Here is a 14,926-nt window from a genome sequence, read left to right as displayed (position 1 = left end):
CTAATCCATTTTTCAGCTCCCCTTTTCAGCAAAACTAAAAAGAATACCATATAATCAGTCTCCTCTTTCCCACCTAACATTCACTCTGAAACATCTTAGTCTAAGATGTTTCTCTCCTCTGACCTGTTATTAATAAAACCATTTTCCAGAGTCCACATTGCCAAATCCAATGGGCAATGGGCAGTTTCATTCCTTAATGCTTAGGTCAGTGATTATTAACACTGCCTGACTGATAGGAAGATTTTTAAGGAATTTTTTAAATAATAATGATCAAATAATTCTAATTATTGGCTTTTTCAGGTAAGCATCAGAATTTCTGAATAGCTCCTCAGGTGAATCTGTGCACTCAGGGTTGAGAACCACAGCCCTAGCTAACTCTATACCATTTTTCATGTTTTTATTTACCAACTCTGCACTGGGTCCCTCCCACATGACTATTTCTCTACTCTTGAGTACAGATTTATATCCAAAAAGTATAGATATTTATATCCAAATATCTATTCAACAATTCCACTTGAATGCCTAATAAGCATCTTCTACTTAACTCCTCCAAAAAAAATATCCTGACGCCTTACCCTCTTACAAACCTGCCCTTTTGCATCTTAGAAAATGGCACCACCAGAGCTGGCCTTGTGCTCCAGTGAGTTAAGCCATCACTTGCAGTGCCAATCTCCCATATTGGAGTGCCAGTTTGAATCCCTATCCTCTGCTTCCAAACCAACTTTCTGCTAATGCACCAGGGATGAAGATTGATTTCTTGGCTCCTGAATTCAGCCTGGCCCATGGCCGTTTGGGGAGTAAACCAGCAGATGGAAGATCTCTGTCCCTCTCTCTATCAATCCACCTTTCAAATAAAATCTTTTTTTAAATATTTACTTGAGGGGCTAGCACTGTTGTGTAGCAAGTAAAGCCACCACCTGCAGTGCAGGCACCCCATATGGGTACTGGTTCATGTCACAGCTGCTCCACTTCTGATCCAGCTCTCTGCTGTGGCCTGAGAAAGCAGTAAAGGTTGGCCCAAGTCGTTGGGCCCCTGTACCCATGTGGGAGACCCAGAATAAATCTCCTGTTTCCTAGCTTCCTATCAGCGCAGCTCCGCCTGTTGCAACCAACTGGGGTGTGAACCAGCATATGAAGGCCTCTCTCTCTGCCTCTGCTTCTCTGTCACTCTTTCAAATAAATAAATAAATCTTAAAAAAATTATTTACTTGAAAGGCGGAGTGATAGGGAGAGAGGCAGAGACAGAGACAGAGAGATCTTCCACCCACTGGTTCACTTCCCAAATGGCCACATTGGCCGGGGCTGGGCCAGGCCAGAGCCAGGAGCTTCATCCAGATCTCCAATGTGGGTGCAGGTGCCCAAGGACTTAGGCCTTCTGCTGCTGCTTTCCCAAACACTTTGGCAGGGAGCAAGATTGGAATTGGGACAGTCGAGATTTGAACTGTTGCCCATATGGGATGCTGGAGTGGCAGGCAATGGTTTAACCTGCTGCACCACAGTGCCAGCCCCTCAAATAAAATCTTGGATCAAGAAAGGAGGGAGGGAAGGGGGAAGGAGAGTGGGGGGGGGGGAGGGAGGGAGAGTGGGAGGAAGGAAGTTAGGAAGGAAGTGAGGAAGGAAGTTAGAAAAGAAGGAAAGAAGAAGGGAGGGATGCAGAAAAAAAAGAAAACGGTTAGCCCCACATACTTGTTCAAAGACCTAAAACCCAGAAATCAATCCTGGTTGCTTTCTTTTATCAACACTTCACATCCAAACTATCAATAAATCCCACTGACCTTATTTACAAAATATAACCCAACTGTGACAACTCCCATCTCTTCCACCACTCTCACCCTACTCAAGCCAATTCCATCTCTTTCTTAGCTCTCCACATACAATGATTCCCTAGCATTACAGCTCAAAACTCCAATGAATTCCCATCAGTTCAGAAAAACAATCCAACTTCTTAACTAAGACTACAGGACCCCATATTATCTAGCCCCAAACACACCTCTCCAAACTTCTATCATTCCTTTTGTTTAGAGTGACTGTCTTGCTCTACTTGAACCAGGATCTTAACACAAAATTATCATCCACCAGATTTTTATGTAGATTATCCCCACATATCATTCACATCTTTGCTTAAATATAACATTTTCAGAAATCCTCTGTGACTAACAGGCCCCAGAGCACACAGATCTCTGGACTTTCTCCTTACTCTATTTCTTCCTTTCTTTTCTCCCTCTTTCTCTGCAAATTACATATACTAATTCTGTATTTCTTTGGTTGTCTGAGTTTATTCCTAAGGCAGGCATTTCAGTCTGTGTGTTTCTATCATCTATTCTTTCCTTTTACAGAAACTATTTTGCTTTTCTGTCCAACTAACACACTGGCCTTCCATGAGATATATGACTAAGTTCTGACAATGAATTATAAGAAGTGGCGTTGTAATTTATAGGACATCCTAAAATTAGACTTATATCTACCAAATGAATGCAAAAGATTTTTCTCCAATCTGTCATTGCCTACCTAACTTATGATGGTGAGTTTTTGGGAAAAAAAAAACACTCTTCCATACTCAACGTTTATCCATCTTGTCCATTATGGCATATAGATTTTATGTACCAGTTAGAAAGGCCTACTGTGCTCTAACATTAGGAATATACTGCCCGTTCTTTCTTCTAGAAATATTTTTAATTGAAAAATAGAAATTATATATAGATAGGGTGTGTAGTGAAATGGCTAATTAAGCTAATTAATATATCCATTACCTCACAAATGCATCATTTTCTCCATGTTTGCATGTGGTAAGAACATTAAAATCATGTAGTCACCATGCTGTATGTTTTATCTGGTAATTTGAAAGAAAAAATTTTTAAACAATAAAATGCTACAAATGAATTTTTGGGGACTACTCTGTGTATGCATTTCAGTTATTTAAATGCTCTATTATATTCAGTATGGATTATTCCTCTAATTACTAAAAAGACTTTTATATACAAAAAAAAAAAAAGCCCTCCTAAAAACACAGAACAGGTTTTTAAACTGTTTCAGGCATTAAAATAAGGAAATTATTGCCAACCATATTCTCTTTATATTTTTCTATATTTGCCCTTCCTCTGGGTATTTAAAAATGCCCTTTTAAATTTTTTAAATAAAATCTTTTAAAAATTACCCTTTATAAAATTCTTTATTGTCACTACAGAATTCTCAAATAGAATCAAATAATTTAAAATTGAAATAAAAATCCTCACCCTTCTCACAAAGTTTATTAAACTCAGTTTATGAAACAGTTCACTAAATAGTAGATATTTGGGGTCTAAAGTTCCTTAGAAACAGAGTTATCTTGTCTATTATTTATCTACAGCATGGAAATATAGACACCTCAAACTGTCTTTCTCACTGGGTACCTACTCTCAACACCCAGGTTAGTGTCCAGCAACATATTAAGTCTTTTAATTGATCTCTACTGGAATGAATTAAACACCTGAAAACTCTTGCCTACATTTAAACAAACCGCACATTAAAACACAAAGAAAACCACATCAAGAGTTTACTGTTAAGATATGGCACAAAGCTTCATTCAGCAAGTTATCATGAAGCATTACTTTTTCTCATGTGGTACTCTGCAAGTGATGATCAATGTGCACATACATGTATTCCCAGCATTCTCTGTCACAAACAGAACACGGTCTTGAAATATATAACCAAAATTAAAGAGTATGATAGTGTTAGGGTCTAAATCAATGAAATACATGTAAATGTCATAAGACTCAAAATCACCCTTTGAAAATTCCTTAGGAAAAAGCTGCATTTGGAAGCTAAGGAACTATCCTTAGTGAGTCCAGAACAGACAGCTCTCCTCCCCACACTGAAATTAATCACTCTTCAGCTAAGCAATACATGTAATTTGTTTGTAAATCTGGGAGCCGTATGATTTTAAAAAATACACCTAGATAATATAATCATTTAGAGTGTTATGAGATGCTCATATTAAGCAAAGCACTTGATCATTTTCTATTACATGTTTATTTTAAGGCATTCTAATGGAGTACAATGGTATGTTGAATAAAACTTATTTGCTTATCAAGTACATATAACTGAATTCCAACAAGTTAAATGTGAAAAAGAACAGTGACACTACTATTTTTAACCATGGAATAATTAGCAAAATTATTTTTACCAAACCATGCTTGACCCATTACTGGGTTGTAAAGTTAATTTAGATCTGTAGAGTATTTTTCAGAAGAATAAACAGAAAATAGCCAAGTTCATGACACACTATTAAATATTCTTTCTGAAATTATTCTTACATATGTGTATATGGGTACTACGTGTATTTAACAGGTTGAGATGTAAAATGAATTTCTTAGTTTGAGTTGTAATTTTTAGCATAGTTTTAATATATTCTCAGGTGTGATTTCTAGCTGAATTAGCAGAAGAATGAATAAAGAAGATATAAAAGTGAATGTTTAATTACTCAAATGCATTTTTTACAAAACAATTGAGAGTTCAATTATTATTCTTCCAAAGATTTCCCAGTAGTGTAGTCTGACTGAAGTTTTATGGTATGTGATACTGCCAACTTCATCTCACATCACAGGAACACCTATGACCATCTAGCAGCATAAACACTACAAAACCTCAAGAATCGTCTGCTAGGTTAGTTACAACTATCTCTGTATTCTCACATCTGCCTAGAATATTTAATCGTTCTTGGTCCACATAATCTATCCAAGTTCACAAAAGCTAACACTGTGTTTGGAGCCACATTTTTTAAGAATGTAATAATGAATGGATTGGAGGGAAAGGGGTTCATCAGGCTGTTTCCAATAAACTGACTTCCTTAATCAAGGCAGTCATAAAAAGTAATTATCTTTGTTCCTTAGCTAGCTAAGGGCATGGTGGGTCGGGGGAGGCTGCTTATAAAACTGAAGCAAATAGCATCATAGATTAGAACTTAAAGTAACAAAGGCCTTTATCATGAGTTCATTCACATTTTTAAACTCCCCAAGGGTGAGGTTTTCAGATGACAAAATGTGTTATATTCATTCTGTTCCTTAACCAGTAAAGAAAATGGAGAAATGAACAAGGACCAGCCAAGTAACACCTCTCCCCAACTCGTTTAACCAAAGGCATATTCAGTTTGAACAAGACTGTCCTGCTATTACAGCCTTGCAGAAATCAGCAGATAAAAAAAAAAAAATCCAAGAGTACAAACTATGAGAATGGATTTCATGAACTGTTTTATTCATCTAAACTGATGCTGCTGCTGTTCATCTAACTACCTTGGTGCTTCGCAGTACCTGATTGGTTACTAGCTTGAAGACAAGAGAGACTTAAAAATCTACTTTTGAGTTCCTCACATTTAACCTCCCAATCCTGTCTAAAAATTCTGGTAAAATCAAAGTGACAGTGAATGGTAAGGCTGAGAAACCAAAAGAAAATTAAATCTCTATGAACATGGAGTAGAGTCAAGCTCATCTTTAGTATACACAAACGCTACAAATAACAGGAGATAAATATCAATACAGCTGATTTAGCCAATGTTTCTTCACCTGCAGGATCCCATGAGAATGAGATTTCTCACTCAAGCACTAAGAAATTACTAAATACCACCAAGCATCACCAATGTTTCAAAGTCCCCGCCCAGAAACTCCCTAAAATTTTTTTGGTGTTTGCAACATAGTTTACAACTTAGTTTGACAAAGTAAGAACATGGACAAGTGTGGATTTGACCATTAAAACCAGGCTCCTTCTTCGATGGGCTTTATTTTAACAAGTGTTTACACTTTCCTGTTCATTTCAACTTGTGGACTGCATTCCACTACGGCGCACCAAAGACCCCGACAGCCTCCCCCCCGGAAACTTGGGCTTTGGGGGAGATGGGGTGCGACTGCGGGTTTCTGGCAACATCCAGGTGACGAGAGCTGGCGCAGGCGGACCCTGCCTGGCCACTGTCCGGAAGGAGCGGGAGCGCAGGGTCTGCAAGCCAAGTGCGGCCTCAGGCAGCGGGCCGAGCTGGGTGTGGGAGCCGGGAAGGAGCGTCGCCGGGAGGGGCTGGGAAAGTCCCAAGCCCGCGGAGCCACGCAGCCCGGGGAGAGGGAGAAGGGCGCGCCTCCCCACGGGCCCCGGCGGCGCTGCAGAGGGGAAAGGCCGGCGGCGAGAGTCCTCGATACCTGACACAGGGCCAGCTCCTCCTTTAGGCTGCTCAGCTCTTCCTCCAGCAGCTGCGTCCGGGTCACCATCGCCTCCTCTACTGAGATGCCCTCTAGCCGCCTGGACCCCATGTGCGGGCTGAGGAGGGGAGCGTGAGCTGGAGCTGCCCTCCCTGGCCCTCGCCGGCTCCCTGACCCTTCTTCGCCCCTCCACTGTATGTCACTTTTGTCCGCTACGGCCTCCCGCGCCGCGCCCGCAAGACCCGAGGCCTCGCTGCGCACTGCGTGTGCCTCAGCTCCCCGCCCAACACGTGGGGACCGGGGGCCCAACTGTCGCGCTGGGGGCGGAGGAAGTGGGGAGTGGGGAGAGCGCGCCGCCATGGCCGCTGCTGCTAACGGGTCAAGTTCCCTCTTGGAAACTCCACCTCCCCATCCCCATCCCGGCGAGCTCGGAACGCCGGGCTGCGCATGCGCCAGCCTTTTCCCGCCTCGGCGCGCGGGGTCTCGCGCCCGCGGGCCCTGGCTGGCTTCCCGTGGGCCGTGCTCCCGCCGCGAGAGTTGGGCCGCGCACGCGCCGTGGGCCCAAGGAGTTAAAGCACTGGGGCCGGCTAGCCACCCCGGCTGGCCCTGCCTGAGCCCTTAGCCAGGAACGCCTCAATAACCCGCCCGCTTAAGACCCTACTCTTCACTTGGCTCCGAGCTTACAGCCTACCTCCTAAGCCTTTCTGGACAAACCCCCAGCCCCAAATGATCTCTAACTGTGAATTTCTCCTCCTTCAAGGCCGCTGCCAACTCGTTTGTCACGTTTCATTGACCGCCCTGGAGTGTTAGTTACACAGCTAATCTCCCCAGCGCTGCTGTAAGCTCCTTGAGGATCAGAGAATGAGTTTTACACTTAAGTGTTTTCTTCACACCCCTTAGCAAAACTGCTTCGGTCCAGCTGACGGCCAGCTGACTGATGTCAAGGAGACGTGGAAAGCCTTGTGCTGAGCTGGGACTATTGAGCGGGTTTCCCAATTGAATTATGAGCCTTTGTACACCCTTCGTCTTTTGTTTTGCAAGAGTCATGATTTCCTTTCAGTCCTGATGTCAGCTTCTTTAGTGGTTGGCTGACTGTCAGGGTGAGCATGTCCCGCATTGCTCGACAGTTTGGGTCCTTGGACCAGTTTGAAGTAAGTAGTTCGGAGCGTGACTCAAGAAATAAGAACTACTTTATCTTCCACCCTCTCTTCTTCTTGCTTTTTTAAAAACTTCGAATAGGCAATGACCTTTTATTTGTCTTTAAAGCACTCTTCCTATTGATTAGTAAAGAGATGCATATGCAGTTGGTACCAGAGTTTTACAGAAAACTAGATCAGCCCTCTCCTTTAATAAGGGTTCCAAAATCCTTGGAAAAGAACTGAAGTGCCAAGTGAGAGACTGTAGAAGTAGAGGCGTGGCCACTTTCATTGTTGACTTCAAAATCACCACATTTGCCCTGGAATCTACTCAGCATACCAAAAGGACACTGACTCAATAAGGATCCTTCTAAGGCAAGATGACTGGGTTTTCTTCTAGCTCAAGGTGAGCAGCACACAAAATTTATAAAAGATTATATTATAAAAAGTAAATGGTAGACTGTCTTAGAAGTACCTGCAGTATTAACTATTTATCACAAGCAAAGTCCAGTACTAAGTACTTTTTATAAATGAAGTCATTCAATTCTTACTTCACCTTAAATTACATATTATTACCCCATTTACTCATGAAGAAACTGATATCTCAGAGGTTATTGTAATTTGCCTTAAGTTCCACATCTGATATTAGAAAAGCTAGGACTTGGCTGTCCACCTAATTCTATTTTACTATAAAAATCTGTGCCTTTGATCTCACCTTACTCTATACCTGTCACTTGAAATACAGCATTAGGTATGGCATGTGAGATTTCACTGAGCTTCAGATTGGGAATTCTAACCACCTATTTCACATGTTTGGTTCAAAATAAATATGAATGCACATTGTAATGGCTATTATTCTCTCAAAAGGGAATCATTCCAACTGATCATAGAATCTTTTGAAACAATAAAATACATTACATACAATTCATGCGTGTGCACATGTACATGCACACACAAATATATCCCCAGAAACAGGATCTTGAGTTTTGGACTATGTAGATTTTAATTTTCTTCTACTTTTAAAAATTATTTATTTGAAAGGCTGAAATACAAAGAAAGAGGGAGAGATGGAGAGAGAGAGAGAGAAATCTTCCATCAGCTGGTTTACTCCCCAAATGGGAACAATGACTGGGGCTGGGCCAGGAAAAAGCCAGGAGGCCTCAGCTCCATCCAGACTTCCCACATAGGTGCAGGAGTACAAGCACTTGAGACATACTCCACTGCTTTCCCAAGCACATTAGCAGGGATCTGCATCGGAACTGGAGCAGCCAGGACTTGAACCAGCACTCATAAGAGACACCAGCCTTTCGGGCAGCAGCTTAACTCACTGAGTCAAAATGTTAGACCCTAATTTTTTCTTCTTATTGTGGCAGAATATGCATAACATAAAATTTAATATTGAAGCCTTTTAAATGGTTGCAAATAAAGAATAATTCAGTGGCATTAATACATTCACTAACCATCACCACTATCTGGTTCCACAGTATTTCTGTCATCCAAACTGAAAAATCCATAGCCAGTGGTCATGCTACATCTCCCCTCCCCCAAATCCCAGGCAACCACTAATTTACTATCCATCTATGTAGATTTACCTGTTCTAGATATTTCATACAAATAGAACCACACAATGTGTGGCTTTTTTTTTTTTACTTAGCATAATGGTTTCAAGATTGTAGCATGTATTACTACTTCATGCATTTTATAAATGATTAGTATACCTTACTATGGATATACTACATTTTGCTTACCTGCTCATCAGTAAATGGCCATTTAAGATTTTTGCCTATTTTAAACAGAACTATAATGAACATTATATACAAGTTTTGTTGGAATATGTATATTCAATTTATTGTGTATATATCTAAGAGTGTGATTACCAGGTCATATGGTAATTGTATATTTAATATAATAAGAACTCTCCAGACTCTTTTCTACCATGGTTGCACCATTTTACATGTCCACCAACAATGTCATAGAGCTCTGTTTTCTTAGCATCTTTGTTAACATGTTGTTTCCTGGTTTGGGGTTTAGCTTGATTTATATTGTTAACCTAGGCAACCAAGTGTTTATGAAATGATATACCATTGCACTATTCCAATGGCTATTGACACTGAGCACCTTTTCATGTATTTGTTGGGTTTTGTCTATCTTATTTGGAGAAATATCTAAATCTTGTGTCCATTTTTGAAATCAGGTTGTTTGAGTTGTAAGGGTTCTTTACCGACAAGCAATTTGTGTGTGTGTGTGTGTGCATGTGTGTTTTGACAGGCAGAGTGGACAGTGAGAGAGAGAGAGACAAAGGTCTTCCTTTTGCCATTGGTTCACCCTCCAATGGCCACCGCGGCTGGTGTGCCACAGCCGGTGCACTGCACTGATCCGAGGCCAGGAGCCAGGTGTTTCTCCTGGTCTCCCACGCGGGTGCAGGTCCCAAGGACTTGGGCTATCCTCCACTGCACTCCTGGGCCACAGCAGAGAGCTGGACTGGAAGAGGGGCAACCGGGACAGAATCTGGCGCCCCGACTGGGACTAGAACCCGGTGTGCTGGTGCTGCAAGGGGGAGGATTAGCCTGTTGAGCCGCGGCACCGGCAAACAAGCAATTTTAATACTAGAAACCTATGCACATTTCTGTAAGTGTATACAGGGAGTTCTTTTTTGTATTGGTTATTTGCTGAAATGAGATAAATGTATGCAATGTTGAATATTAGCAGTTGTAACAAGAAGTTCAATGTTTGCCCCAATACCCAAATTAAAATGTACAAAACAATTAACACAGTGTTTCTCTTTTTCAATTCTGTGTTCAAACATCTGAGAGTGATGTCTCTTCTGTCAAAATACATAATAAAATCTGGTGAGGGTGACGAATATTTGACTATAGAGACACACAATAACCCCCATATCATCATTGTGCGGTTGACATATTGAGGGAAATGTGCAAATTAGTATAGTATTTAATCACATCTCTTATTTTTATTTTAATAATTTATTTTTAACATATTTTAAAAGAAGAAAAAACATATTGGCTGCTTCTCACTCTTTATGTTTCTTTGTCTCCAGAAATAGTGCAGAATTTTAAGACATGTTTATTTCTACTTTACCAATTTGATGTACTCTATTTGTTGAACAGAGTTTAACTGTTAAATTTTAAACCATCATTAGGTATTGGTAAGGGATCATAAAATCCTTTTCTTGTCATTTTAAAAAACTATCTCAATTCTTGGTGTTTGCCACATCCTAGAGATTTAAATCGATAATGGTTTGCTGCCTACTCTTCAGTAATAAAAAGAGAAACCTACAAACTAGAATGTGCCACTGTGACTTGGCCACGTCAGCAAAAGAGAGAAAATTTTATCAAAGAACCATGGAGATGGCTGCCATCTGAAATGGCAGAGTCTCACTTCTAAGAAATCTAGTTAAGTAAACCTCATGCAGGAATTGGTTTCAGCTTCAAGGATGAGAGATTCACCTGGTGAGGTGATCAGTAAGAGTCCTGGCAGGAAGATGATGGCACATGAATACTTTCAGGAATAGTTAAAACAAGGACTCATTTCTCAGAGAAACGTAGAATTGAGGGAACCCACAAGGAGTAGTCCAGTACTCCGAAACTAAACAAAAGGTGGGAGAGTTAGGCTGGAAGGAGTGTGGGAAATGAACAGCTAATGCTGCCCAAAGACAGGAAGGACTGTTAATAGACAACTGCCTGGTGAAAGGCACTGACTTAAGGGACATGGAACTAAAGGAATAAAAATTCTAACCTCTCCCTTTTGCCTAGTCAACCCAGGAAAACATGGAGCAGAGTGGGAAAACATCAAGGGGCAATTTAGAACGGCAAAGTATGTGGCTTAAGAGGCCAATGTAGTCTCTAATAAGCAACAACTGTGACAGCCTGAATAACAGCCTGTTTTAGCTAAGAGATGATTTAAAATACCAAGTCTTATGTGGTTCACCTGGCAGCTGCCTGGACATTAATTACAATAAACACATAAAGGAGAAAAGGATGAATTTCATGTTACAAACAAGAAGGAACAGAATTGAGACAAGAGTTAGATAAAGAGTTAATGGTTTATAAACAAAACCCTACTGAGAGCAGTAAAGGGAATATATCTAATATACATATATATATATAATTTTCATTTCCTAAAAGGTCTAGACCACATTATTCTGAGTATCTTCAATATTATCCCAAGATAATGTGTACTGTTTGTATTTTAGATCAATTTTATATTTTGTATCTCTCTTTTAATTATGTAATTGCTCCTGTATTTCATATACATTTGATTTGTATCTCTAAATAGAATATAAGAAACTTGCAGGAATAAAATGCCTCTGTTTCTCTGTTTTTCCTGTATTCCTCATCATACCTATCACAATGCCCCAACATAGAAAGTATTTGATAAATGTCTGTCAATTAGCTATCTACTAGCCCCAGAAATTCTTGTCTTCATCCATTACCTCATGATAGTTACATCTCATTTCAGTGGACACCACTTTCCTATGAACAGAGAATATTTTTGTGGAGTACAGAATATCAAAACAACAATGGAGATAAATAGGTCACATGTATGTTATTAGGGAAATGGATAAATCACTGATAAAATGGTTCCTTGTGCCACTAACTTTTTTTCTCCCGTTTAATGTTTTCTGATATAATAAACTTACCTGAAAATTCCTTGGGGAAAAAAAACCATAGGAAGAGAATATACAATCCATTTAGGGATCCCTTCCCGTTACACTATTCATCCATTCCTTTATCTCTTCACAAAATATTTATTGAACAGTTCTAGGAATATAGAAGTGAACAAAATTCAGTTCCTACTTTTACAGAACTTTTGTTCTAGCCAGAAGGAACACTCCATAAACAGATATGTTTGTTAATTGATGAAATTATATTTAAAAATAAAGCAAGGGATGGAAACTGAGTGGTGACAGTGATTGGGTTGTACTGTAGACAAAGTAGTAAGCAAGTGTTTCTAATAAGAAATATGTGACAAAAACCTCAACTGAGTGAGAAACATACTTCACAAATATTTGGGTGACTGTCATACAAAAAAAGGAAAATGTGAACATAAAGCAAATGCTTATGAGTGAAATCTGAATATTATAGTGCTTTGTAGGTTCTGAAGGATGACACATGTATATACACTATTTCCCCAGGAAATTCCCTTTATCCTAGAACTTCAAAGAAGCACATTCCCAATTGGATAAAAATATCCACATGTCCAGAGAGTAAAGTTTGGGATACATAATAAATTCCTAATTGGTAGTGTTTTTTTCCCAAAGCATTTGGTAAGTACCAGAAAGGGACTCTCTAGAAATACTTCCTTGGAGCAAGCATTTGAATTGGAATCATATCAAAAGACTTAACTAACAAAGGACCCAACCTAGGGTGAAAGAAAAGAGGACTATAGTCACCCTTCATGCCCATTATGGTTGTAGATTAGAATCAACTAAAGGAGTTTTTGAAATAATGTAACTTGGGGCCCGTGCTGTGGTGCAGCGGTTTAAAGCCCTGGCCTGAATCACGGCATCCCATATGGGCACCGGTTCTAGTCCCAGCTGCTCCTCTTCCCATCCAGCTCTCTGCTATGGCCTGGGAAAGCAGTAGAGGATGGCCCAAGTCCTTGGGCCCCTGCACCCATGTGGGAGACCTGGAAGAAGCTCCTGGCTCCTGGCTTTGGATCAGCACAGCTCCGGCCGTTGCAGCCATCTGGGGAGTGAACCAGTGGATGGAAGACCTCTCTCTCTCTTTGCCTCTCCTCTCTTTTGAGTAAATAAATAATAAATAAATCTTTAAAAAATAAATTTTCTAAAAAAATAATAGAACCTGATTCCCATCTCCAGAAATTCTTATTTAATGGATATTCTTAAGGATCTAAGGATAGTAATATTAACATGTGGTCAGGATTGAAAAGTCACTGAATTAAGCTAGATTCTGGGGTTCCCAGAGTATTACTTTCCTTTGTTCCCAAAGTACTCATCTAATCATGTTTCATCTGCTTTGCAGGTGAACATCTCAGCTTCCAGTCACTGGACTTTCAGCTTCTGGAAAGCAGGGCCCTTGCCATAATCGTCCCTAAGTCACCATGCATTTAGAACAGTGAAATTCATAAAACATGGAATTATTTTCTATATTACACACACTCTATGCTTCGTATAAGGGTAGCAATTATTCTACTAATTTTACCTAGAAAGTCAAGACCACAAACTGTTTGGCCATCTGTTCTCCCTCTTTGTGATGAAACAACATTTTTGAATGTGATTTTGGTTTATTCTCTCATTCTTCCAATATAGCTAATTGTTGGTCTTTCCATTTGTCTCAATGCTTCTATCACCTTGTGGAGAGCATTACAATCAGACAATGCTTCAACTGTATCATAAAATGCTGCTATCATAGCCAAAAGTTTTCCACTTCTGATTTCTGGGATGGTGTTTTGGGAGAAGATATAGTTAGGTGAGTGTAGCTATATGAGAGCAAGAGGAAGTGGAAGAAAGGTTGATAGAGTGTTATTAGGCTTCTGAGGAAGCTAGTTTATGATGCTCAAAGATCACTCATTGTGTTGTTGATTTCTGAGGGAATAATCAACATTAACTTTCTATTATTATGGCCCTTTTGCTATAAAAATTAAGTAAATTTCATGCAAGGAATTGCCCTATTTGGGTAGGAGGAAACTGTACATTGATGAAGATGAGAAAAGACTTTCCAGTTTACTACTTCCGGTGAATCCCAGAATCCCAGATAATTACTCCCATCAGGACTAACCACTATAATTATATTAGTGCCCTCTGCTGTTGTACATGTGGAACATTACAGAAAACAATGTCATTTCAAGATAATGTCTAGACCGTCTCTACTTTCGCATTTTCCAGAAACAGAACTTTAATAGCATTTTTATTTAATTTCAGTTGGATGAACTTTTAACAAGTTGGGTGAAATTTTAACTCCCATAATTACTGGCTAATCCAAATAGAACAACATAATGTATAAGAAGCGGACATTATAGGCCTGTTGTTGTGTCTATAATGTTAATGTCATTTTCTTTACAAAATATTGATTACATATTTGCAAAATAACTGAAATTGCTTCCTGATATGGCAATTATTTTGAAATCTTCCTGGCTTTTATAATAGTCGTGTACTGATCATTTTCTCTTAGACTTTCCTTTTGTATATCCTCCTGTGTTTGCTTAAAGTCAGAGTCAATTCAGAGCCTCATAAACCTTTTTACTTTCTATGGCATTCAATAATTGTTTTATATGACATTTGTTTTGTACCGTTTGATTTGTTTCTATGCCCTAAATTAAAAATTTCTGCTTCTGTCTGAATTTTATTAACTGAAAATAATATTAGTAGGCTGAGGCCATAGCTCTAACTGCTCCTCTGTCAACCACTGATCTTTCTGTTTATCTTTCATTCTAGGATATGAAATTTTAAGCATCTCACTCACCTTTAAATAATCATTCCACATCTTTAAAACAACATACCCCAGTCAGATTTACATGCTGTATCTTTATTTTGTAAATTCTTTCTCTATGTATGAAGAAATATTTAAAATAGCATTTCTTAAAACAGAAACAAGAATTTGTTTATATATGTTGATATTGGTAATAATCTGTGAGCCTGGGAAATGAGTGTCT

The 14,926-nt window shown here is 39.5% G+C and overlaps 1 protein-coding gene across 23 annotated transcripts in view; it reads right to left on the bottom strand.

Annotated features, from left to right (window-relative positions):
* The window catches only part of CNTLN (centlein), a 396,518-nt gene extending 384,501 nt beyond the window's left edge, over positions 1-12,017 (bottom strand). For 4 of the 23 annotated variants that reach the window (XR_011380190.1, XR_007919395.2, XM_051845222.2 and 1 more), the window contains exon 1: positions 6,159-6,627. Coding sequence is in view for 19 of the 23 variants with exons in the window: in XM_051845222.2 (XP_051701182.2) it covers positions 6,159-6,518 (360 nt within the window). In the remaining 4 variants the exon portion in view is untranslated. Of the gene's footprint in view, positions 1-6,158; positions 6,639-11,951 lie in introns of those variants that run through there. The other 19 variants (XM_051845229.2, XM_051845257.2, XM_051845263.2 and 16 more) reach the window with 10 other exon arrangements.
* Positions 12,018-14,926: the final 2,909 nt, after the last annotated feature.

This window comes from Oryctolagus cuniculus, chromosome 1, assembly GCF_964237555.1.
Source record: "Oryctolagus cuniculus chromosome 1, mOryCun1.1, whole genome shotgun sequence".
Classification (NCBI taxonomy): Eukaryota; Metazoa; Chordata; class Mammalia; order Lagomorpha; family Leporidae; genus Oryctolagus; species Oryctolagus cuniculus.
The sequence above is the reverse complement of the archived record's forward strand: the minus strand, read 5'-3'. Positions and strand labels throughout refer to the sequence as shown.